At 31.8% G+C, this 26,278-nt stretch overlaps 1 protein-coding gene across 2 annotated transcripts in view; it reads left to right on the forward strand.

Moving 5' to 3' along the window:
- Positions 1 to 20,681, forward strand: part of LOC130668783 (tyrosine-protein kinase Drl) — a 70,448-nt gene extending 49,767 nt beyond the window's left edge. For both annotated transcript variants that reach the window (XM_057471248.1, XM_057471249.1), the window contains 6 exons: positions 2,045 to 2,219; positions 5,815 to 6,019; positions 13,582 to 13,738; positions 13,971 to 14,238; positions 14,328 to 14,514; positions 14,636 to 20,681. In XM_057471248.1, coding sequence (XP_057327231.1) covers positions 2,045 to 2,219; positions 5,815 to 6,019; positions 13,582 to 13,738; positions 13,971 to 14,238; positions 14,328 to 14,514; positions 14,636 to 14,884 — 1,241 coding nt within the window. In that variant the 3' untranslated portion in view covers positions 14,885 to 20,681. The remainder of the gene's footprint in view (positions 1 to 2,044; positions 2,220 to 5,814; positions 6,020 to 13,581; positions 13,739 to 13,970; positions 14,239 to 14,327; positions 14,515 to 14,635) is intronic.
- The last annotated feature ends 5,597 nt before the right edge of the window (positions 20,682 to 26,278 follow it).

The following is a 26,278-nucleotide window of genomic DNA, read 5'->3' on the forward strand; positions in this document are numbered from 1 at the left end:
GCCTCAGTCTGAACAGTTTACCCGAATACGAACAACGAGATCCGCCCGGTGATTTATTTAACTTGTTCCTTTTTTATATATTTTTTTTTTTTCACTTGCACACGCCTCATCACACCCGAACAAACTCGCCCTCGCTAACTTGTTCTTGTTGCCTTCTCCCCTTTTCCCACCCTTTAGACTTTTTATCCAAACCTATCTTGTCTTTTCTTACTACCGTTTTGTCTTATGTATTTATTTTTTTTTGGTCCTACTTACCCTTTTTCCATTGTTTTATATTTTATGTTCTTTCTACTTATAAAATAACCACTTTACGTTTGTTTACCTATAGGCAGTTGTAGAAAGAAATATTTTTTACTGTCCCCGACAACTTTTCTACCAAATTGAATTTTTATTTTTTTATTAACAATATTTTTTCGAGATAAAACACAATATTTACTATTGATAATTTTGTCATTGATGTGAACTAAATCGCTGCATTGATTTTTCTCTTATTTATTTATTTTATTTTATTTTATTATTTTTTTTTTTTCTTCAACGGTGGTTTATCTACGGCGTATTTATCCCACTGAAAATAGATATTAAAAAAATAATACAGTAGTCCTCGACTTTCTCGGGGCTTTCGGGCAGCTGGGCAGCTGCAGCAACCCTGAGTTTCCGAACAAAGAGCAGGAGCGCAACTAAAGGAAAATGAGAAACAAAAAAAGCAGGAAAAATCATTGAGGATAAAGGCTGGCAGAGCTCGAGCGAGATATCGAATAAAAGTGTGCTCACTAGGGGACGGAAAAAAAAATATCAAAAAGAAATCCTTGAATTTCCTAAGGGAATAAAGTATATCTTTCTCTATCGGATACTGCCAATTGATCAAATGTTTGTTCTTGATAAAGTTATCAAAGTTTTTTAAGTAGTTAAATCATAACAATAATTACTGTCTAATTTTCTGAGTTTAATCGAAGCCGTGGTTTTAGCCAGGATCGCCGTCTAAGAAAGTCTATAGAAATTCTATAAAAAATCGAGACTCACTTGCTCTTACACAAAACAATATTTTTTTTTTCGCACTTTTGTGAGTTAGCGTTATTTCAATCGACGTCTGATATCTCCAAAGACTCGAAAATTCGTATTTTTTTGCGAAGGTAAAGTCAAAAGTTTTAATCAGATTTGAAATTTTTGTTTTTAACTGTCAGATTTTAAAATAAAACATGCTAACGAGTATTGATCTCTACTTTCTAAAAATGAATTAGTGAAATTCATTCCACTGGTTGAATTAGTGGTATACTTATAGCTGTAGAAATAGTGACTGCCCACTGATTCGCAGTGAATTTCATTAATTTATTATTAGAGGGTACTCTCTTAAAATGTATCAGCGAAAAGTATTCCAATCAGTGAAAATTCACTGCATAAATAGTCCCAAGTAAATCGCCGATTGAATCAGTGATATACTTGGGACTATTTATGCAATAAATATTCACTGATTGGAATACTTTTCACTGATTCATTTTAAGAGAGTAAGTAACTGAATCAATGTCACTCACAAAGCAGCGTAAAACATTTTTTTAAAGGAGCCAATACCTGCTCTCTTAAAATGAATCAGTGAAAAATGCTGCAAGTCAGTGAATATTCACTGTGAATCAGTCCCAAGTTTATCACTGATTGAATCAGTGATATACTTGGGACTATTTATGCAGTGAATATTCACTGATTGCAATACTTTCCACTGATTCATTTGAAGAGAGTAAGTAACTAAATCAATGTCACTCACAAATCAGCGTAAAACATTTTTTTAAAGGAACCAATACCTGCTCTCTCAAAATGAATCAGTGAAAAGTAGTCGAATCAGTGAATATTCACTGCACTAATAGTCCCAAGTATATCACTAATTAAATCAGTGATATACTTGGGACTGATTCGCAGTGAATATTCACTGATTTGCAGAACTTTTTACTGATTCATGTTAAGGGAGTGAATTAGTGGAAATTAAACTGATTTAATTTTATGAAAGACAATTTTAATAATTATTCAAATAAAAATAATTTGTTTTTTTTTACAGGTGTTGAAGCGCCTCCGAGTAACGATTCAGTACGTTTAGAAGCTGGCCCTTTCATTAATGGTACAGGTGCACTCTACCTTGCAGCAACCTGCGCATGTGCGTTTATCCTCGTTGTTGGTAGTGTTGCCAGTGCTTTGTATATACGTAATAGCAAAGCTCGTGTACAAGAATCACAGTAAGTTTAATTACATAGTAATAATGATTATTATAACAATTATATAAGCTAGCAGAATTTTAAATTTCCCTAACTATTATCATCTTTATTTTAACTTCGTAATTACCCGTGACACAAAAATTATAAAAATATAAAAAACTTGGGTAAAAAATGGTAATAAAACGCGAGTAAACAATTTTCTCTATCGATACTTTGATCCAGTGGTAAAATAAAATTTAAAATATATGAAAAATAGTGTAGGAAGAAAAGTCATTATAAAAAGAAACCGTTAAGCTCTGAGAGGGTCCGTGAGATCTTTCAAAAGGTTTCGAAAAAAATCAATTGCCAACAAAAGAGGTGTGAATCCCTGTGAATCCTTCAGTAATAAAAAATAAAAAAATAATAATAAATGACATGGAAAACGTACAGTAGCTAAAGCTAATATAAGGAAACCCCGATATGAGTTGAGATGGGGGGAAGATTTAGATTTTTTTCTCCAGGACTGGAGCCAAGCGCCCGGCATGTGCAGCGTAAGAGTTTCAAGGGGCCAGGGGGGAAGATATTTTAGGAAAACGAGTAAGAAAGCCACACAGTCAGGCATGGAGTAAGAAAAGTGCGGAGTGTAGGGTAGGATAAGCTGGATAGGTCCTCCGAGCGGATGAAATATCCTTTCAATAAGTTGGGTGATCTGTCGGTCGGCTGGCATCGCTCCCGACATTTTATTACACGGCTGCAATGCTGTTGGGCGGATTTCGAGGTGGATTCAACCCGGGATATAAGGCCATAGGATATGGCCTTTAAGTATAAGATAACGGGACGAGGATCTCTTGGTGAGGAGACGAACAAGAGGTTGAGTAACTTTCCGTTCTGAGACCCCAGTGTTGAAGGCAGGCTCACGAAACGTTAGAGGAGAGGAGAATGGGAAAAGTGTGGTAAGAGGCCGTGTAGGCTATACGCTGAGGGAAGCAAACGATTGTCTCTCACGGGATATATTAGCTCTTTTGAGACTCTGCCGACGGGATAACGCCTTAGCGGTTCTGGCGACGAGGATAAGGGTTAGCTGAATCGGGGCGATGCGCAACCCCTCTTGCAGTTGTGGCAGCGGTAGAGCTATAAGTACAAGTACTGGCAGAGCAGAACGAACAGCAGTCTCGTACGCTCGACAAAGCGGCAAATTTTACAATGGTACTTGTTATGAAGCATCTCCTCGGACGCAACAACGTGTATTGGTACTTAGCCATTCTCAAGTTGTCTTTGATCCAATTGTAGATGAGTTACCGAGAACAATAGAGGGTTATGCTTCAGTTATTACTTTTAAGAGATTTATTAATTTTTTATGAGTTATCATTTTTTATCAAAAATTTATTTATGCAATTAAAGAGATCTGCTAGTTGATGTTAATATGAATTTAATTTTTAAAAAGCGAAAAAAAATTTTTATGAAAAAAGTTTAAAAATATATTTTTTAGATATGAAGAGCAATTTTTATTGGTATTTCCCATGTGGTTTCAGGGAATGTAATAGTTATTTGTACACGACTATTCTCCCTCGTAATAATCCAGCATAACGCCTTTGATCTTTTTTTATTTTTTCCGATTGCAATATAATCGACTGCGAAACGATTTTATGGACTCCCAAAACTGATGACAAATCGATTATAATTCGCTCTTTTATGAATTACATATAGATAGATCTGTATATCTATATTTTTTATATCACCATCAGTCTCATCGAATCGTGTATACATATACATATATACGAGCCGGAATATTTTAAGCATTTTTCCCCCGTGACATTTGTCTCGCTCACTCGTACCATTCTTCCATTTCTCTCTTTCTGGCCACTCTATTCCAATAAACGCGCACTAAACTAGGGGCGCGGGAGCCCTCGTATGAAAATCTCTCTGCCGTAGGGGATAAAGCAGTAATTTCAAATACAAGTGTTCTTCAACAGATCTTGAGTGTGCATAGTGTGGAAATTTTCACGTTACTTTACATCAAATTTTAAACAACTTCTATAGTTAAATATTTAATGCTCCATCTTTAAAATAAACTTTCAAATTTTTTACGACTAAAAATAAATTTCAATCATCACATTCTCGATAAATAATAATGCGTTGATTATTATTTTTAAAAAATGTAAATTCAATTAACTAAAATAAAAGTATTCATGAAACTTTTTTTTGTCTCCGACTGACGAAAGTTAGTAAACGAATTGATTAAACGTCTCGCAAAACAATATACATTACAATATATTATACAAGGTATATGCGAGGCATGAGGTATGTAATTTCCGTATAAATGATGAGTGAAACTCGTGGGAAATCAAATTCATTGTTATGGTCATTGGATCTCCGTTAATCACAAGTACGTCGCAAGCATCGTTGATAAGCATCAATCCCCTCTTGTACAAAGCGGACGAGTTAACGTGTTTAAGGATCCACTTAGTCTCTCCCTACATCTCAACCTCAACGTTGAATATATATGTATATACAGAGAAAGAGAGAGAGAGAGATAGAGAAAGTGTAGAACCTCGTTACGGAGGAAACTCACGAGATACAGAGACGTTTGGTCATGGTTGTGGTAGATGGTTAGATGTAGGATGTAGAATAAAGGAGGTCGGAGGAGGACAATGCCCGAAGATGTGCCAGCAATAGGATAGACGGTGAAGCAACTTGAAGCCATCAAATGAGACGAAGCAAGGGATCTCGTTTGCTATGGCGATCTCCGACCCTCGGGGCAATATGCAAATTACTCGACAATATCACACGACAACCGTCTTCGCTCTTATCGAATCCAACATAATATACCTACATATGTATATTTATATATGTATATGATATATGTACAGATATGTTTGGGTGGGGGTTTATAGGTATGAGTAAATGGATGAGGGTGTGAGCTCGAGAATGGAGATGACGACAGAAGGGTGAGCCGAAATTTGTTCCTGTCTTTCTCGCCTTCTTTTTATCCACCCTCGCTGCTGCTACCACTGCTTGTGCATCACCATATTCAAGAGGATTGTTAAAAACCAATGAACATTCTTTATATATTTTTTCCCTCGTCAAACGCTTAAAATTGAATCCAAATGTGTCAAAGACATTTTTATTTTTTAACACTTTTTTATAATTATTTCAATAGTTACAAGACTTGATGGTTATTTCTACTCTTCACTGTTGAGTTTTTTTTTTTTTATCAAACAACTACGTCATGAGAAACTAGTCGACCTAAAATTTTTAATGGCTGAAATTTTAGTTTCATTTTTATTTTTTAATGCGATTCTTTGTCAAGATTTTTTTTAATCGTAAAAATAATTTTCAACAATGAAGATTTATTGAAAAATTTTTCTATTCTTTTAATTTTTCCTTGAAAACGTATTTATTATAAAGATATTTAAAAATTTCCTTTAAGTTTATTTTTGGGTGATTAATAGTAAAAAATATAATTAATGAATTTTTAATGAGCCACACGGTAGAAAAATAAAATAATGAGAGAATAAATTTATGTAAATAGCTTTTAGTTTCACAAGAAGCAAAAGATTTAATTATTTAAAAAAAATAATAATGTAGTAATAAAGTATAAAATATGTAAGTGTTGTATAATTACTTGCGATTTCAGAAAAACGTTGCCATGCTGCAGCTACTCAGCAGCGGGTACGGGTGGACTGACCGGAAGCTCAGTACTGGTAAGGGTAGACCCAAGGCCAGGAAGCGCCAACTCAGGAAGTTACGCGACTATCGCAGACCTCGAGCCTTTGTACGCGCGGCCCTGCGGTTCCCGAGCGAGTTATTACGCAGCCAGTCACGTTACCAACATAAGCCAGGTGAGAACCATCCATACATACAAGCATACAACTTTAAAACAAAAAGCATCCACTTCCTTTATCCGTATTAACCCAAAGAACAATCATTACCTACAAGAATAATAATCATTACCCAAGAACAATAATTATCCGAACAATGCTCGTAGAACAAAGTATTAAAGTATCAAAGTAGTATCAGTATTATTAAGTTCAAGTGAACAAAGATAAGACCAAATCCGCTGGCTTACTTTTTATTTCTTTTTCTCCGCTCGGCTCTCATACACCAGACTAACTACACTATCAAAAGACATTCCCGGTATCGCGATATGCAAATGTCAGAATTTTAAACAGCCACATTTGGTTTGCAGCATACTCCACTGCATTACAAGACTCTAGTACCGCCGTAGGTACTCTATGTGCTCTGGGTATACTGCATGTACGTATGTATATATACTTAGGAACTCGTATCATATCTCGAGAAGCTATTGTGCAGGTTTGTGAGTCTCGTTGTCTCGGTTGCCATTGAAATCACAGACTCAAAGACGTTTTCTTGAGTACTACATTGGTACGACGACGGTGTCGACGTTATACCGGATGCCGGAAGGTGGTCCAAGTGACGTTAGAAGTGAAAGACGTGATGTGGGGTAGTAAGAAGAGACATTCTAAGTAATAGGAAAGTTATATTGTTACTATATATATATATATATGAATGCACTGATGCTTGTATATGTGCATTGTCGTTATTAATAACGTTACTGTGTTGGTGCTGTAATATTTAGTGTCACTAGAAGGCCGCGACTACTTACGCATGGCTGGTACATTATTGAGTGGCTCTAAAATGCAGTCACTACTCGTGTACTATCACCACACATGCTGTCGCTACAATATTCAGCGCTCCAGAGTGCTGTTACTACTTATGATGTGTATCATCGCAAGAACAAGATCCCGAGTAAAGTAAAAGAACATGGAGCTTAAAAGTGCAAGAAACAGACACTCATGTTTGCTGTTTTCCACTAACGGAAAATCCGATTTCGTTGTAACTGAGCAATTTCAGCTTTTGCTCTTCCAGAGCTTTTATTCCATCTTAACCCGAGCTCAACTTTTGTACTCAAGTTACCTCGCCTCCTCGGCTCTTTACCTCTCGTATCCCCGGTAGTATTACCAGCCCTCAACTCTCAAACAGTTCAACGTCTCTTGATCCTTTTTCTTTGCTGAGTGCGCACCGGAAGCGGAAACCGTGCGAGACGTACATCCACGAGCCAGAGTAGAGTAGTGGCTCAAAAGTTTATCGAGTTTGTGGTCGAGTGAATCGCTTTCCACGAACAACTTTTCCTTTACTACGTTTGCCCTTCGTTTACTCTTGCTCTTTTTATCTCTACCCCCACTCCCTCTCATCCCGCATTCTCTCATCTCAAACTCCGGATTTCTTTCTGTCCATCCTCGGCGCATACTTTCCGGCTTTTATTCAGCCATTTCAACCCCCGTCGATCGTCGACACGAGCCACTCGGCATAGCGTACCCGCTAACTCCAGTCAATATGTTTTCTCGATTTTTTTTTCTTCTTCTTTCTACGATTTTTTCAACCCTTTTTTATCATTTTAGAACTTTGACTCCCCAAATTTCGACCTCGCTTTTTTTTATACTCATACCTTACCTATGTATGTATACATATATACATAAAAATCCATTTTATTTTTTTCTCAAAGTTCCACGAGCGATCCGGACGTTTGGCTCAGTACTCCACACTACTCTGTACTCTTTCTCCAATACACTCTCTTTGAAGCACCGCGTGCGAGCAATGGGATCAAGAATAAAAAAAAGCATACGCGGGCTTCCAGCAAAAAGACGCGGCGACGATGCTCTGTCGAGGGTATATAGCATTGCAACTAGAAAAGAATAAAGCAACAAAAAATATAAAAATAAAATAAAACTAAAGCCACGTTTACTTTTACAGTTCACCCTACGACTATTTCTTTCATCTCTGCTTTTTTCACTCACGTTTTTCCTCTCCCTCTCCTTGTTCCTCAATGCTACTACCACCACCCTTTTTCCTCGTTCTTTTTTATCTTTTCTCCACTTCCTCACCACGTGCGTCTTATGGTCCGAATAGCATTCTCATTTTAGCATTTATTTTTCCAGCATCTCTAATATCTTCTTACTATTATTTTCCATTTCTCACTCTTCTTTTAGTTACACTTCTAGAGCCACAACAACAATTCCTCAAGCGACAAAGCACTGACACCAACCGCACCAAGACCTTTTATATTAATTTCCTTCAGCAACAATGAAAAAAATCCTGGATATTCTACTGCTCCTCTGTATGTCTTTAGTATATAGTATACCTGTAGCCATCCTGTGACTCTCTACTTCACTGACTACACGGCTTCAGATCCCAGAGGGACATCTCGTCCGAGTAAGCTTAGTACACTCGATCCATAGAAGCCGAGAACTTTCTCAAGCTAGTGGTAGTAGTCGTAGCCGACATATAGTAGTGGTGGAGAGAGTTGGGGTAGATGGAAGGTTACACACGCGGTTGCTTCTCTTGAGCAATCCCTCGATCAAGAGCGTGAATCCAGTGTACAGAGGTGCGACAGAGACTGTCTAACGGACGGATGAAAGTCGAGATACAGAGAGGTCGTGCAAGAGCTAGAGGGTGGAGAGACTAGAAGAGGGTACACGAGTAATAGAGTAAGAGGAACGGTTTTGGTATGAGGAAGCTTGCAAGTGGGTCCTGTGATTGTTTTGGCTTTGATCTTGGATCAATTTACCGGGTATACGCGTATGCCTTTACTGTACTCCTCTCTCTTTCTCTCTCTCTCACACACACACTTCTTATACTGCCTCCAAAGCTTGGATGTCGTCTTCTCTGAAGTAAAGCTTCAGCTTGCTACCGAAACACGAACGTAATCGTCCTTCCAGAAAATACTCTCCCCCAGTTTACCGTCGCCCCTCATCTTAAAATCCACTTGTTTACTTGATGCTACACGTCTTCGGGCTAAATGATACGCTTGGCATACTCAAGACGATTTTATCAATGTATTATGATGGCTGCAGACTACAGAGTACTGAGTACTGAGTACATTCGTCCTAGCATATTCTCTAACATCTCTTCGAACCTCACAAGTCTCAAGGGAATTCATAGACATTTGTATACCTTGCTTTTATATATTTGATACAGCACTAGTGTGCTATGTTTTCTTTACTTTATTCATGTGTGAATAAACCGTGGTGCTTGACGGATGAACAAAGTTTTAATCAAGTTAGTCTGATGTATTTTACTCTTTCTCTCTCGAGCTTCGCGCAACAAAATCCCAAGCACCAGTGAGTGAGTGAATGAGTGAGTATCTATGTATGTATGTATGTATGTTTATTAAATGTACGACATGATTTTCAGACGCTGACTGAGTATTAGTCTCGAGAGTTTATTGCTTTTGATAAAATATAATACTATTATGTACACAGAATATTCAACAATAGAGCTAAAATTTTCATTAAAAACTTTAACGATGTTTATTTTTTCTAACGCGTTGATGTGCAAGAAACGGAAAGTAAGTTAATAAATTTAAAATTAGTCTATTTAAATTTGACATTAAAAATTATGTGTCGTAAAAGTTTGATGTATAAGTCTCACTCAGTAGAATTTTAGAGTACGACGATGAAAATGTGTTTATTCGATTTAACAGCTCGTACATATAAATGTCCATTAATATTGTCCGGCAATATATAAGCGTGAATGCGCATAACGAGGGCTCTCTAATAATTACAGGCCTCGAGTCCACGATAAGCCCGTGGAATTAGCGTATTTGCATTTAACGCGTTTCGACGCCACGCGGGACAGCTCGTGCGAACTACCGAGTGCTGTTGGTTGTTACTCTGTACTCTACTCTGTTCAATCTACTACGTAGCTTCGTAAATTATTTCCGATTCCAATATTGGACCGGCTGATTGCGTATTGCCAACACACTCACTTTTCTCCCGCACTGCTATTATTATTTCTGCCTTTTCTTTTTCTCTCCTCTCCTCTCCCCTTCTTTTCCTGCTTTTTATAGGATATTTTTTATTGTATCTTTTATAGTTAACCCAACTATCGAGAATTTTACAGCGAAATTGAAACTATTTTTCCACGTCCTCATTCTCATGCTAATGCACTCGACGATTCAGTCCCTGGAGGGCTGAGCAACGATAATCTATTTCCGCAAGCAACTTTTTAACAATTTATTTCAATGCTATTGTGTCCAAACAAACGATTATGTAGTACTATTATTTTTTTATATTTACTCTCCTATTTTTTCCTGCTTTGTTCAACTAGACTATTGTATTTAATTTATAATAACCACTGAGAGATTATTTTTGTTTTAAATGCTATAGTGTCATAGTAAAGTAAGACAATGTTGGCCACCTGACGGAAATTAAAATTAATATGTTGAAAAAATTACTACAGTCATAGTAATTTTTGCAATGTGTTTATTTTAATTTATATCAAGTGGTCAATATAGTCCGGCTTTGCTATGACACCGTACATGGAGAAAAAAATTAAGTAATTTTTACTAAATTTGAAAAATAAATTACAATCCGAAGGTAATCTTGAAATGTTAAAAACAAAATCAAAACTTCTACAAAACTCAAAGTAAAAATTACAACATATTATTTAGAATAATAATGTCTATTGATTATAAAAATTACTACATTCAAAATAAAATTTACTAACGACAAATAAAAATTATTATGTACCAATAATTTGTACTATCCCGGGTCAAAAATAAAACTTGATTCAGGCTCGCTTCACCTTATTTTCTTTTGAAGTTATCGATTTGCCGACGATTTTTCGATAAGATCTCGACTTTTTCGACTTAAATTAAATTTTTTTCAACTTTTTAAACTTCTTTTATCGTAGTTTCGACTTATTTCAACTTATTCGTATTTTTTTATCTTAGTTTGAACTTATTCGTCTTTACTTCGAGCACGATAGTCAATCACCTTACTTTTGACTTGCTGAATCAAGTCGAAAAAAAATTATTAATTAGTCTTAATTTCGTCTTAATATATAAAAATTATTTCACCTTAGTTTTGACTTTTTCGCCTTATGCTTTAAGTCGAATAAATCTAAACCAAGTCAATTCCGACTTGATTTCAACTTTTTCGTCTCAAATCGTGACTAAGTAAGCCAGTTAAGTCTAAACCAAAGCGAAAACTCAATGTATTTCATATCTCCGTAGAAAAAAGTCGAGTTTGTCTTGTAAAAAACGGCTCCAAATTTCGACTTGGTAAACCAAGTCTAAATCAAGTTCTATTTTTGACCCGGGATTGTACTTAGTGAATATTAGTTAACGCGCTTTGTGAAAGATGTATTCCAGATAGTAATTTTTACAATCTCAAATAGTAATTTTATCTTCTAAAGTAGCGATTTGTCTTACCGATATTCTAAATGTACAGTAACCTACGTAGAGTTACATTGGAGATGTAATATTCATCAACTACGAAACAAAAATTGCGACTAATGTACTAACTTTTAATAATTCTGAAAACAATTTCTACTTTCTGTAACATTGAACTATTTTCATATGAATAAATAAATATTGATTTTTTCCAAACGAAAACTTACCGAAGCTGTATTGTAATTAATATGATAAGTGTAAATTACAATCTAGATAGTAATAATTAAAATAAAAAACTAATTTTCTACAAATTTTATGGATTGTAATTTTTCATTTGAGATAGCAAATTTTTTATTGTGATTGTAATTATTATTTAATTTTGACCTGCACTTTTCTCCGTATAGCATTTAAAACAAGAACAATTTTTCCGTGCAATCATTAATAATAAACTAACTAACAGGAAAAAAAAACAGCATTATGTTTATAATAATAATAATTATAATAATGTCGAGATATTTGAATGGGTTTTTCAAGTAAAAATAAATATAAATAACGGGTACTTGAAAAACGTGAAAAAAAAACATGATAAAACTTTTAGCACGTATTTTATCACGTATAAAGTTTTTTAATAAACCACCTTAAAAATCCGCGCATCGCAGGGGAATCTCGGTGTGACGAACAGAATAGTGCGCGGTGAGAGAAGCTTTCTCACCCTCGATTATATTTAAAATCCCCCTTGTTGATTTCAATATCATACAAAATACGAAAGGAGGGTAATGGATAACAGCTTCTCAATCCATCTGTCCTGTCTCGGTTAATGCATTTCAACTTTTTTAAGCTCTTACAAAAGCTAAAGAGTATGAAAAAAAAAAAAAAAAACGTTTACAAACATTTATGTATAAATGTATATAGATGTGTACTTGAAGAATGATGGAAACGAGCGGAGATTGTTGAGAGCACAAAAGACAGAATAACGTCAAGGGAAAGAGTCAATGCTGATGGACTCGATGCCAAAGGCAAAACTCCGTAAAATTGAAATTAATGAATGACCAGGTCTTCCCATCCACTCTTTGCTCCTCATTTTGGTCTGCAAGCTGATGCCAGTACTACAACCCTCGTCTGCTCTCAACAAAGAGGGATTGATATCCTCCGAGGATGAAATGTACTATTGCTACTATTAGAAGCTTTACTTTTATTTTACTATATATATATATATATACTATACACAGTACACTCTGGATTCGTATCTGCTGAGAAGCCTTAGCGACTAAATAATAATACTTCTGGATACACGACATTGTTGTAAGAAGCTTTAATAACGTATTATCGTTATTACGGTTTATTTTCTGAGATTTTATATAAAAGTAACAAAATTATTATTACGTCTCTATTATATACTTCTTTTACTTGAATTTTTTTTTATTTAACTAAAAATTAATCCAATCTACTATCCGAGGATTCAAAATACAACTTTTTAATAACCAATCCTTTAACCAAAAAAGACGTAATCTTTTGCTTGGATTTATTATAGGGGAGGCCGGGGCACGACGGCCCCTTTACGCCGGTAATTATTTTTTATGGTTTTTAATCAATAGGTCAACCTAATTTAGTCCTTTCTTAAGCAAATCCATTAAGGTTTTACCAAAACTCCAAAAAAAAATTTTTTTTTTTGGGGCATGACGGCCCCCCTCCGAAAAAAGCTTAAAAAAAATTTTTGTTTGTTTTTTTATTGAAAAAAAAAATTTTAACCACGAATATACTATTTCCGTACCTTTATAATCTCATGAACTTCAAGTTTATTAGAAAAAAAATTTATTTAGCGGATATAACCAGTTTTATTGAAATTTTTATTTTTAGATTTTAACCACAATATAATCTGTTGACCTAAAAGAGCTTTAATCAATAATTGTTTTTAATTCATTTTAGTTTAGAAAAAAAAAAAAGTTTTCTGTAGCAATTTTTTTTAGTGGTCCATTTTGCCCCAGATATCGCAGATCAGCTTAAAATATCTTTAAAACATCAGAGGTATCATGATTTGACCGAAAATGAAAAAAAAAATTTTAACAAAATTTTTGAGGGGGGCCGCCGTGCCCGAGGTTCCCCTAATAAAAAATTACCGTAAAAAATTGTCGTCATTCATCTTTCATTTAATTTGTTGACATTAAAAAATTTAAATAGATAAAACATATTTTAATTTTCAAATTTCAGACAACCGATCCATGTGATAAAGCCCGAGCAATGGCAATTCCTAGATCGGCACTTTACTGCCGAAGTGTTGTACAAGAAGGTACATTCGGAAGAGTTTATAAAGGTTCACTGAATATTGCCGGGCGAGAACAAGAAGTTATCATCAAAACTGTGACAGGTGAACTTACAGCTTTTACTGCATCAATATCGCTTAACTCCTGAGATACAGTAATGTCATAAATCACCTCGAACATTACCTCATAATAAATTTATCTTTATCCATAATCAAACTTTACTGCTTAGGGTAAAGTAGGAACCGCGTGTGCTTGAACCCGTGATCCATAACAATAACTTATCTACTCTCATGTAATTTTGAAATTTATAATGATGATGAATAAATAATTTAACAGAAGTAGCATCGGCTTACCAGGCATCACTTTTGGTAGTAGAAGGTTCCCAATTAGCTGGTCTAGTGCACGGAAACATAGCATCACTGGTGGCAGCGTGTCTGGACAGTCCATGTCCGCTGTTGGCTTACGCCAGTTCACCCAGCGAGCTCAATCTGAAGACCTACCTTACCGATGGCCTTCATCATCCAGTTACCCGCGATCTAGTCAACGTCGGTGTACAGGTGGCTCGTGCTGGCGCTTTTCTACACGGTCGCGGTCTTTTGCACAGGTAAGATCCTGTCATCACCTGCAACAAATTGCGTTCTCCATAAGCCTCTTAACTAACAAAATTATTATTGTTATTTATCTTTACAACAGGGATATAGCAACAAGAAACTGCTTAATAGAACCGAATAATTTCCGAGTACGTTTAGCAGACGCAGCATTAGCACGGGATTTATTCCCGCAAGACTATCATTGTCTTGGTGATAATGAAAACCGACCAATTAGATGGATGGCTTTGGAAAGTCTCGAACACAATCAATACAGCACTGCCACAGATATTGTAAGTTCTCCAACTATTTAATCTAAGTTAAGAAGTATAATGAGAATTATAAGTTTTATTTCCAAGGAAAAGGAAAAAAAATGCGTCCTGTGTATGAATGAACACGAAATATATTTTTCAGTGGTCGTTTGGTGTATTCCTCTGGGAATTGGCAACAATGGGCGGACAACCCTACGTAGAGGTGGATCCCTTCGAAATGATGGCTTGCCTGAGAGACGGCTACCGACTTGTGCAACCCCGCCCTTGTCCAGATGAGCTTTTTGCTGTGATGGCAGTGTGCTGGCTGGGAATGGCTCGAGACAGACCAACTATGCCCCAGCTTCTTGCCTATCTCCAGGAATTTCATGACGCTCTTGGTGGATTCATCTGAGGTGTCTTATAATCCGAGAATGGCGAGAGAATCGTGTTTATATATATACTATTAGAAGTGGACTAAAAACTATTCTACTGGTTTAAGGACTAAATTAAATTGTATTGATATAAAAAGCCAGGAATATTCAATTTTCAGGGTCAACTATTTGGTTTTTATTATTATTAAATTATAGTATAGGTATCTATTATAATTGTATTATATTTCTATATATATATATATGACAAACGATCATGTGGATTGTTCCGTGCCCAAATAACGATAAGTCTTTCTCTAGTCTTTTTATTGTACAATAATATTTTATTTATTTTTCTACACGTCGTGAATGCTCAAAAGATTTTATTCGAAGACGAAATAAACCATAAGATTACCGAGTCTGATACTCGGTACTTATCTTATTTTATTGGTGAGGGATAAGGGAAAGGGGGATGAGTGGAAAAGCGGGCGCTAGGGGACAGAACATAATAAAAAATAGAATTGACGGTTTTTTATTCAAGACAATTTGCTACAATACCGCACACGTTGTCGGCAACTGGCCAGAAGTGAGAGGCACGGGTTAAAGGAAAGGATGATGGCGAAATAGGGTGAGTTATAAATTCCGTCTTGAGAGTGGCGCTTTAGTGGTCCAAAGAAGTAACAAGGCATAAAAAAGTGGATCAAAAATTTAGCTGATACACTGAAAAAAATAAATATTTGTCCCAAATAAATCAATTTATTTGTGGCTTTGTTTTTAATATTTCTTAATGACGAATAAATATATTTGGTACAACGAATCGTGACAGTTGATTCAAATAATTTTATAATTTGACGGAAATATATAATTTATTTGTGGTAAGTAATTGATATATTTGTGGTAAAGGTATTAAATTTGTGATAAATAACCTAAAATTTGGCGATACTATACATATATTTGAAGCCCTTATTAGGTAGATTTCTTTAGAAATCGGACTATTGCAATGGGTCTCATGATCGAATTATTAAAGAATTTTGCCACCATATATCTTATTTTACCTAGTAGAGTCAAAAAATACCATCTACTCAAAAGTTTATATATGTATGTATGTAGATATATATACGATATAACGCGCCTTGTCATCACGATAGCGCCCGCAATTCTTAACGGATCTTAATGAAATTTTATAGACTTATTTATTGGACGATTACCTTGATCAAGTGCGAAGATGATCCCAATTGGTCGATTAGTTTGGAAGTTGTGGGTGTTTGAAATTTTTTTTGATTTTCATAAGAATGAATTTTCTGGCTTTATCCTTAAATAACTTTTGAACCGAAAATGATGACTCAATTCTGTAAAAAAATGTCTTAAAATTTTCACTGTAATACTAGATTTTTTTTTAAACATCTTTTCTAACAATTTGATGATATCGAAAATTTAACAAAAAATAAAAAAAGCTTATTTTTGCAGCTTAGTTTTTTAATAACTTCTAAATGATAAGGCATAACTCATTTCCTTGAAATTCATGTTTAAGCCTACAAAATAAGTATTAATTACACTATTGTAGCTTTATTGTATTTACATAAGAAATCTACCTCTCCATTCCGGGTAATGCCGGATGGCTCTTTTTTTTTTGTAGCAATTGGATCATTTCTTTGCCACAAATAAATCACTTATTTCACGCAATTAAACTACTCAAATATATTATATCTTTCTCAGAATTTAATATTTATTTGGTCATATTCAAATATCGATATCTTTGGCTCAAATAAATCTTTTTTTCAGTGTACTGATAGAATAGAATGGCAAAACAAAAATAATTCCATACATGTCGAGTTTATTTTATTTGTTCTTTTTTTCGAACTTGTTAAAAAAGAGTTGGTAAATATACAGAGGCGTCAGGAGATTAGGTGCGAAATACTTGGGCACGAAAAAATTGACACGATCCACGTGGAATATTGATGTAAATGATGTTTGAGGATTTTATTTAACAAAATCCATTATATACTAATAATATATATAAACATATATATATATATATTGACCCAATCCGGGTGGTATTTTCCAAACGCTGAAAGTAAAAGTTGTGCTATTTATAATTGACGCTCAACCGCGAGCTGCTTTAATCAAACCGTATCTCAAGTCTGACAAAAAAAGATTAAAAAGAAAATAGTAATAATATAAATCAAATAGCTCGGAATTGAAAACTAATATAAATACTTATTCATGAATCAAAAATAGATAAATACTTTTTTTACTTATATTAAAATTCACTATTACTATTATTATCATTATTTGTTTACGTAACTAATTTAATGCTCAATTAACTGAAAGATGAATTTAAAAATTTATTCAAATCAATGATGAATAAATTTATAACCAATCAATATAAAAAGTGAAATTATCTAATTTTGATTCTCGATTCCTAAAAATATATACACATATATATGTATATAAATATTAAATACACTACTAATGAAAGTTTCTCCGTGCGTTTGCGCAAACATTTATACTTTATATATATATATATATTCATGTTATTTGTATATTTTAAATAGTAATAATAATAATAATGAGCGTACAGATCATAAAAAATATTTATTATTAGCTTAAACGCCGAGAAATAAGTCGATATGACATGAATGACTTGTATAAATAAATATAAGTATATAAATAAATAAATAAATAAATAAGTATACATATAGATGTATATTTAGAAGAGGATAAGTTATAAGATAAATCTTGTCTAGTGGGTAAGGATAAAAGACAATTGATAAAATCACTTGAGAGTGGAATCAGTGAATAGTTGTTGTTAAACGACTTGTTGATTTCCGTAGAGGGAACGAGGCCAATAAATGCGAAACTCGATCGCTCTTGACTCACGTAAATCTTTCTTTCCATCGAAGCGCCTGTCCTCAATTACGAAACTCGGATATTTGCAAGCAGCACTCAGTACTGCTCTGTACGACAATGATGGCGACCAACTGTAGAGATAGATTTACTATTCTCTCTAACAGACTTAACTCAAACATTTTAAATTTATACAGATAAATCTATATGTATATATTAATTAAATATATACACAGTATTACTTATTTGCGTTCGTCGCTAACACGGTTAAGCTCTTTTAACAGAGAACATACTTTGTAAATTACATTGTCGTTTGACCTTCGAATATATATGAATATACATAAATATTGTGAGTATTTAATATCATAAATAATTGCGCAAACGATTAATTAACTAATAGTTACCCGTATCTTTGTAAGTCTATAAATAATTGTGTAAAAGTATATTTAATTACTCGTTCACGCACAGACATTGGATCCTAGAATTCTCTGGTATCAATGAGTTCGGAAAGCGAGAAAGCGTTTTTAGGTATTTGGTAAAATTTATGAACATAAAGAGTACACTAAGTTTTCATGCTATGGTTTCATTAGTAATGTTGGGCTATGATGGCTACTAATTTAAATTGGAGTAAAAATTTTCAAGAATTGCAAGAGAAAAATTATGTACTTGAAAATCGGAACGTTTTCGCGGAACGAAAATTAAGAAACGAAATGAAAAGTAAAAAATCTACTGCCAGTATGCCAACCGAAATTTGTAGCCACTCCCAATCACTCCTTTAGTCATCTTAAAGCAGTCAACTTACATAAATTTTTTTATTTTCGTTGCACGAAAAACGTTCCGATCTTAACGTACATAAAAAATTAATATTTGTAATAATTATGTCACGAATTACAATGAAAGTTTGATTTGCGATTTGTGATGTAATAATTGTACACTAAAAAATTGGGAGTGAATTCGGAGTGATGACAGATTTTATTTGAATCTGCATTCACTCTGATTCGAAGTTTTAATATTAAAATAAACTTCCCTTCGGAGTGAATTTTACTCTAAGGAGATTAAATAAATAGACAGTTATCTGCTTCGCATTCGCTCCGGATTTATTCCGCGTTCACTGCTAATTTTTTACAGTGTAAATTACAGTAACAAAAAAAAGTACACCAATTTACTGGAAATTTTACGTAGAATCGGAGAAAATCGTAGCACACGATGAGTTCGAGGACTGGGCTCGAACCCATGCTCTACAAGTCCGATAAATTTACAGTGCCACAAAGTACGCTACCTGGTACTTTATGACCTGGATGACAACCAAATCACCACCGTCCTTCTTACGGCATTAAATACTTATTTTTGTATTGTAATTTTTGAAAATTTTTATTTCAATTTGCGCCAACGGTCAATATCTTCCGGTGTTGCTATGAGACTATAATTTTAAACAAGAAAAATTTATCCGTAGATTCAAAAGACACTGCCGGATTGTAAACCTTTGGGATTTAAATTTTTTAACAAAACATTTTCAGGTATTTGATAATTTTATAATAAAAAAATTTTAAGAGATACCGCCGTATTGTAAAAGGAATGTCGTGATTAAAATATTTTAAGTAACTTTATAAATTTATTGATAAAAAAAAAGTAAATAAATAAATTAATGTTCCAGAGACACTGCCCATTGTATAAGTAATTTTGTGATAAAAACGTTGTCGCAAAATATTCAATAAATTTCTAAGCAAAAAAATAAATTTCAATAGACACTGCCGTATTGTAAATGTAATTTCGTGATTAAATTTTTCTTCGCATTTGTATAAATTTAAAATTTATAAGTTTATAATAGTCAAGGATTATTGAATACACGCTCGGTTGCTCTTTTGTGTGGCGACATTGTATCAAGGTTTTCTCTATTGTTTTTTATTTGCACTTTTTTGTTTTATTATCTCTATGAACAAAATTCAAGGATGCAAAGTGTTTAATTTTTTTTTTTTTTTTATTAAATCTACTGATATCTCTATCACTTGTTTTTAAATTTACAGAAAAATGAACTCTGAAAAATTTTATCACTGCACTTTGGCTTCGACTAATTATACAAAAAAATTCGCAGAGCAACTTTTTTTAATTTTTTTCCTATAAATAGTTGAGTTTTTCAATGTAAAATTTCATTCTTTGGTAAACAAGTTTCATAAATGAAAATAATTTTTTTTATTCTTAATTATTTATTTGCATTTGGTGCTAAGCCATGATATTAAATCCCCCGCACCACCTACTCGAAAATTTATCTTCAGTAGTAAAGTAAAAAAAAAATTATTGAGTATAATCACTAGTGAGGTGACTAAAAATAAAATTAAAAAAAAATATAAATAAGTAATGAAAATTAAAAGTCAAAACTGTAACTACGACATAAGTATTTTATAAGTGACTATTATTATTATTATGATATTCGTGAATGTTTTTTATGGAGGAACAGGGTAGTTTAGGGCTGCACACTTTTTTCGCTACACACCTTTGTATATGTGGAAACCGCATGTTTCCCTTCTTTTATTTATTTTCTTTATTATCGTAATAGTACATTTTATATTATATATTATATATTATATGATATGTTGTATTATTATACATTGGCTGCTTGACCTTGGGATCCCACGAGAGATAACAGAATAAAATCGATGAGAAAAGGATGTAACCGATTTTTTCTTCCGCCATTTCTCGATCGATTTAAAATCCACAATTTATTTTTACTCATTTTTATACATTTTTATTATCATTATTATTATGTAATATTATATATGTAAAAAGACTGTTCCACGTACGTTGTAAATAACTGATATGGCGAATAATAAAGTGATATGCGCCGAATTAATTAAATTTAAAAAATAATAAGTTGATTTGTGCAGATTCTATTATTTCTTAATATATATATGTATATGTATATGTATATGTATTATATTATAACAATATGTATGTATGGCATTATTTTTTAATGGAAAATAAAATATACGTGTTGAAAATTAATATTTTTATATTTTATTTGATTAATTATTCCACATGGAAATAATGAATTATGAAAATTTAAAAACGACAAGTAATGTAATGATCAGTCAATACTATCGTTCTAAATAGTTGTTATTTCATTTATAATTAAAAAGTAAACAATTATAGCATAAATATTAAAATTTATTGTTTATGCAAGAAAAAATAATATTTGAAATTCAAAAATTGTAACTTAAACAATAAAAATTGTAATAGTGAATTTAGCCGACATCTAATAATTTTTGGATTTTTTTTAAAAGGATACACGGAAAAACAGAATATTAACAATTAATAAATAATAGTAAAAAGTGGAATCTGTTATCAATAATTAGTACTGTTATGTACTATGCAAAATAGTTTAGTAATTTTTGTAGATTCCTAAAAACTACCATCAATGATTTCAAAAATTAAGTAAATATTATTACTTTTAGGTATAATACGTGACTTATTAGTGATAATTAATTAATTTATGGCATACATCTATTAAAAAGTAATGATACGTCAAATTAAGAAATGGTATCTTAGATACTGATTTTCCCAGCAGAAAATTGCAAAAATTACAAACTTTTATTTTATAAATTCGATATCACTGATCAATTATTAGCTTAAAATATCATCTATTCATCATTATAAATTAATTTACAATATACATAAATCGAATAAGTGGTAAATAAAAAAATGAAAAATTAGTATACTAGATACTGATTTTTTGCTCATAAAAATACCGAAAATTTTTTAACTTTTATTCTAAAAATTCTATCTCATCGACTAACAATTAATATAAAATGTTATTTATTCGTTATTATAAATTAATTTAGTATATACATAAATCGAATAAGTGGTAAATTTTTTTAATTTTTCTGTTTATTTGAATAGTAATAAATAACCGTAGATACCAATTTATCGATTCTTTTTCATATTAATTTTAATATACGAAATTACAAATTTTGCTCTTCTATTTGTATCAAATTTTAATATAAATAATAGCCATTTTGTTATATATAATGATCCTGGTTTGATATTTTAAGTCAAAAATGAACTACAAACTATTAAAATTTTGAGCATCATTTTTTTCCGTGTACATTATAAAAAAAAAAATTTTTTAAACTGCACCTGTACTTTTTTTCGTATTTTACATGTATATTATTTTTTTTTTTATTTATTTATAATTGATTTGTTGAAACAAAAATCGGAAAAATTATTAACTGTCTGTTAACTTCAAGATCGTTAAAAATTTATGAGGCGTATTATAAAATTTATTATTTGAAATTTAAAAATTCCCTATATCGATACCTAAGTTCCGGGTTATAATTTCAAACACTAAATTATAAAATTTCCTTTTTTCTGTGCATTTATTTATCAATGTAATGACGACACTCAGATGTCAACCGCTTAATTTGAAAAAAGTTAAATTTTGTTAAAAAAAAATTAAAAATAAAATTTTAAATGTTAAAATTTTTTAAAGTTTCAATAAAAAAAATAAGACAATTATTGCTTGAATTACATTAGAAAGTTTTATCAAACGGTAAAAGGTGTTAAAGGTGTTGAAAAATATATATGATATACAATGCAGATTTAAAAAGTATACATATAAGAGTTAAGATTAATTTAATACGGTCAACTATGAACTACTTTCAAAGTCTTAAACAAAATTTCACCACTTCCCCGATTATCTCCTCATCAAATCTCTCTGGAACGGTAGAAACACCAGAGGTATATAACATGTACATAAAACATACTCAGTTCTAATATAATCCTGATCCTCAGAATTGTATACTGTAATTTTTTAGCTGTTTCTCGGTTTGCGTAGACATTATGTTATGTTGTTATTATAACTATTATATTATAATATACAACAATATAACGAAAAGAAAGAACTGTAGAAAAGAGATAAGTAGCCCTTTCTAAAACCGTAATAGCTATTGCTACTGAACTATGTACTGTATACAGGTCTCTGTGCTATGTATATAATATTGCTTAAGTAAAGAAGGAGTTTGAAGATAAGTTTAGTTAACAAGTTAAGTTGTTTTAATGTTAAGTACGCGGTGGTGGGAAAATATATATGAAAGACTTGGTAATACAGTACGCATTATTTCTTAATCTAACTAAGTGTTTAAGAGGGAAATGTTTAATGTAATATATATATATATATATATATATATAGATGAAAGACAACCGGCCCAACCAAGTACGACCAACGAAAACGAAAGTGACGGGGAAAGTTGAGCATTGTTACGAAGCGTAAAATACGACGTACCAACGAATCAACTATTTGAATTTTTTTGTTTGCTCATTACAATGATAATTGTTGTATACTTATTTCTAAACTATTTTGTCATTAATGTTATTTATTATTATTGTTTTAATTATAAAATAATTTATAAAAAATATCTATACTCAGAAAATTAAATAATAGGAATTACTATCTAGTTACGGCAAAATTTTTTACTATCAATCCGATAGTAATGAATAATATCTAGATAATTGTATAAATTATCTAGATTGTTATAATCACCATATTAATAATAATTGTTACGATCCTGTATTTTAACTATAGAGTTAATTATTATGATTATTCTAAATAGTTATATTTATAATCTAGATGGTTACAGTTACTATCAGAAATTATAATTGTTATCATCTTGATAGTAACTGCTGTGAAATTTATTGCAGAAGTAAATATTATCATCCTGATAGTGAATATTACCATCCTGACAGTAACTGTTACGAAATTTGGTGCAGAAGTTATCATCCAATAATTATTAATTCTATTAAAAAAAATTATAACACTTACTACCCAGTTAGAAATTTTGTGTTAAATGAAACACAAATCGTGTGTTGCAAACAGTCTACACAAATTTTTGTGTTAATTCAACACATTGCGTTTGTGTTGATCTTTAACACAAATTTTATGTTAAATAAAATTGAACACATAAAATCTGTTCTTTTGACAGAAAATTTGTGTACATTTAACAGAACATTTGTGTAAATTTAACATATTTTTCGTGTTAAAATCAACTAATAAACATAAGCACATAACCTAACCAACTCAAGTATACTAATCTACCCTTAGTAGAACTTATGTCAATTTAGCGAACAATTGAACCGGGTCAAAAAGATATGAAAGTTATCTAAATTAAATTGTAAAATGTATATATTTAATTGTAAATAAATTATAATCCAAATTTCCCTTCAGACAAATTATAGTAATGAAGAATTGCGCGGGAACGTTTAGTCAAACAACACAAATTTTGTGTTAATTTTTGACCCATACGAAAAAAATATATATCCGGATATATCCGGGCAAATCTGGAATATGTCGCATATGTGCAACATATATATAAATATATGTCTGATATATGCAGATTTGCCCGGATATATCCGGATATATATTTTTTTCGTATGAGGAATAGCACAAGAAATGTGTTACATTCTAGATTTTCCAATCATTTAACATAAAAAATCTGTTCAAGTAAAATAACACAAACGGTTTGTGTTGAATTAACAGATTTCTGTGTTAAAAATCAACACAAAAAATTTAACCGAATAATTTTTTTAACACAAATCATTCTAGACGATTGGAATAAAAAATTTAGCATAATAAACACAATTACTTAATTTTCTGAGTGAAGTTGATTGGGTATGCACTATAAATTAAAATGTATGAGAAAAGTTAATAAGCTTTGGTTTGAGGAATAAATTTATTAAATTATCTCTTGTCACTTAACTTTCTTGATAATTTATTAAACGGATAATATTTGATAGCCTAATCAAATTTATCGCCGTGTACTTGGTCTTTTGTTCGTCAAAGACAAAGGTAAAATTTCTCTTCAACATAATACTGATATGTAATACCCATATATATGTATGGATATAAATATATATAAAGCAAGTACTGTAACTATGTTTTGTATTCCCAATGAATTTAAAAGTGACGTTATCATTTAGCATATTTAAATTAAACATTTCCCCATTTCACCGATGAATAAAGCCGTTAAAGTACATTATGATACTTAAATAAAAATAAACTAACGCCACCCGAAGACTTTCACCTTTTCTCATTTACAATATTGGTTTAATATCTATATATATATTTATATCCATAAATGTCATTTTTATTTCTCACGATCAATCTGCTTAACTACACGCCAGTCATATCAACAAACCCCGATATAAATTTACACGAAATATAAATTTACTTTGCGAGATTTTATTGCTCAGTTTATTATAAAATGTAATAATAACATTTTAAGTCTATGTTTCACTAGTTACCATACAATGAAACAACATATTTAAGCTTTTGTGTTGGTGTGTCTCTCGATTTATATCTAAACTATGAAAATAAGTGCGGATAAATTTAATGAAAAGGCATCATCGTGAAAAGGTCTGTAACTCACTCAATATTTTTTTCACATCAAAATGCCAGCGTTAAATAATTTTATTTTTAAAATTATAAAGTTTAAATTAAATTTAATAATTTATAATATCATCTAAAGTTCATCCCAATCATTATTCATAATAAATAAAAATTAAATAATAATAATAATAATAATAAATAAATAATTATTTAAAAACAATTTTGCATACGTACTTAGCAAGTAAATTATGCTGATAATAATACTAAGATTGTAATAAATTTACATACTTACAATAATAACAATAATAGTAATTTCGTGTTGAGTGACGATGGTCATGATCATGAGAATCGGTGTGTATCATATACATATATATAAGTTTATGTAGTGTAGTAAGCATCACTTGGTGAGCACATGGTCGAGAAACGTGAGAGGCGTCAACGAAAGTATCTTACATAATATTCATATATATAATAAAGTAAGAGACTATACGTCCGTCCTCGATCAACAAATACTACACGTAGATAATATATATGAGACATAATAAGATTTAATTATATCTTTATTTATGTTACTACTGTTTTTGTATCACATATATTTATAACAATGTGGTATTTAAAACAAGTGCATTATACACATAATTTAATTGTTAATTAGTCTATAATTATATAATAATAATAATAAGAATTGATGTTAACATTTAAGAGATAATATATATATGTGACATTAAAACATATATGATAACATTATAATCCGACGTGTATCTATTATAAAATAATGATAAAAAAATTTGTTCCCAATTAAGATATATTAACAATCGAATGTCACGATAATAGTTGTTAATAGTCGTGCCCATATGAATAGCCTACCCAGATACTACGTAACTCGATGGGTTTGGCGGCACTCGCTTACTCACCATTAACATAACATACATCATGATACAAATATAAATAAAACACAGATACAAATACTATACTAGTAAACAGCTTCTCTCTTACACTGCAATTCATCGACGTTCGTCATTACACACTACACATTACACATCGGAGAGTATGTAGTATAGAGATGAAATTGCAACTTGACTACTAAATGGGCTGGTCTTGGCTGCGTGTAAAAGTATTACACGGCACATCTACTGTCATATATGCAATCATTTTCCTCAGTGTGTATGTGGATGTATATATGTATAGTTAACACTTTTATCACATTTACACATCT

The sequence above is a fragment of the Microplitis mediator genome, chromosome 5 (genome assembly GCF_029852145.1).
Source record: "Microplitis mediator isolate UGA2020A chromosome 5, iyMicMedi2.1, whole genome shotgun sequence".
NCBI classification, from domain to species: domain Eukaryota; kingdom Metazoa; phylum Arthropoda; class Insecta; order Hymenoptera; family Braconidae; genus Microplitis; species Microplitis mediator.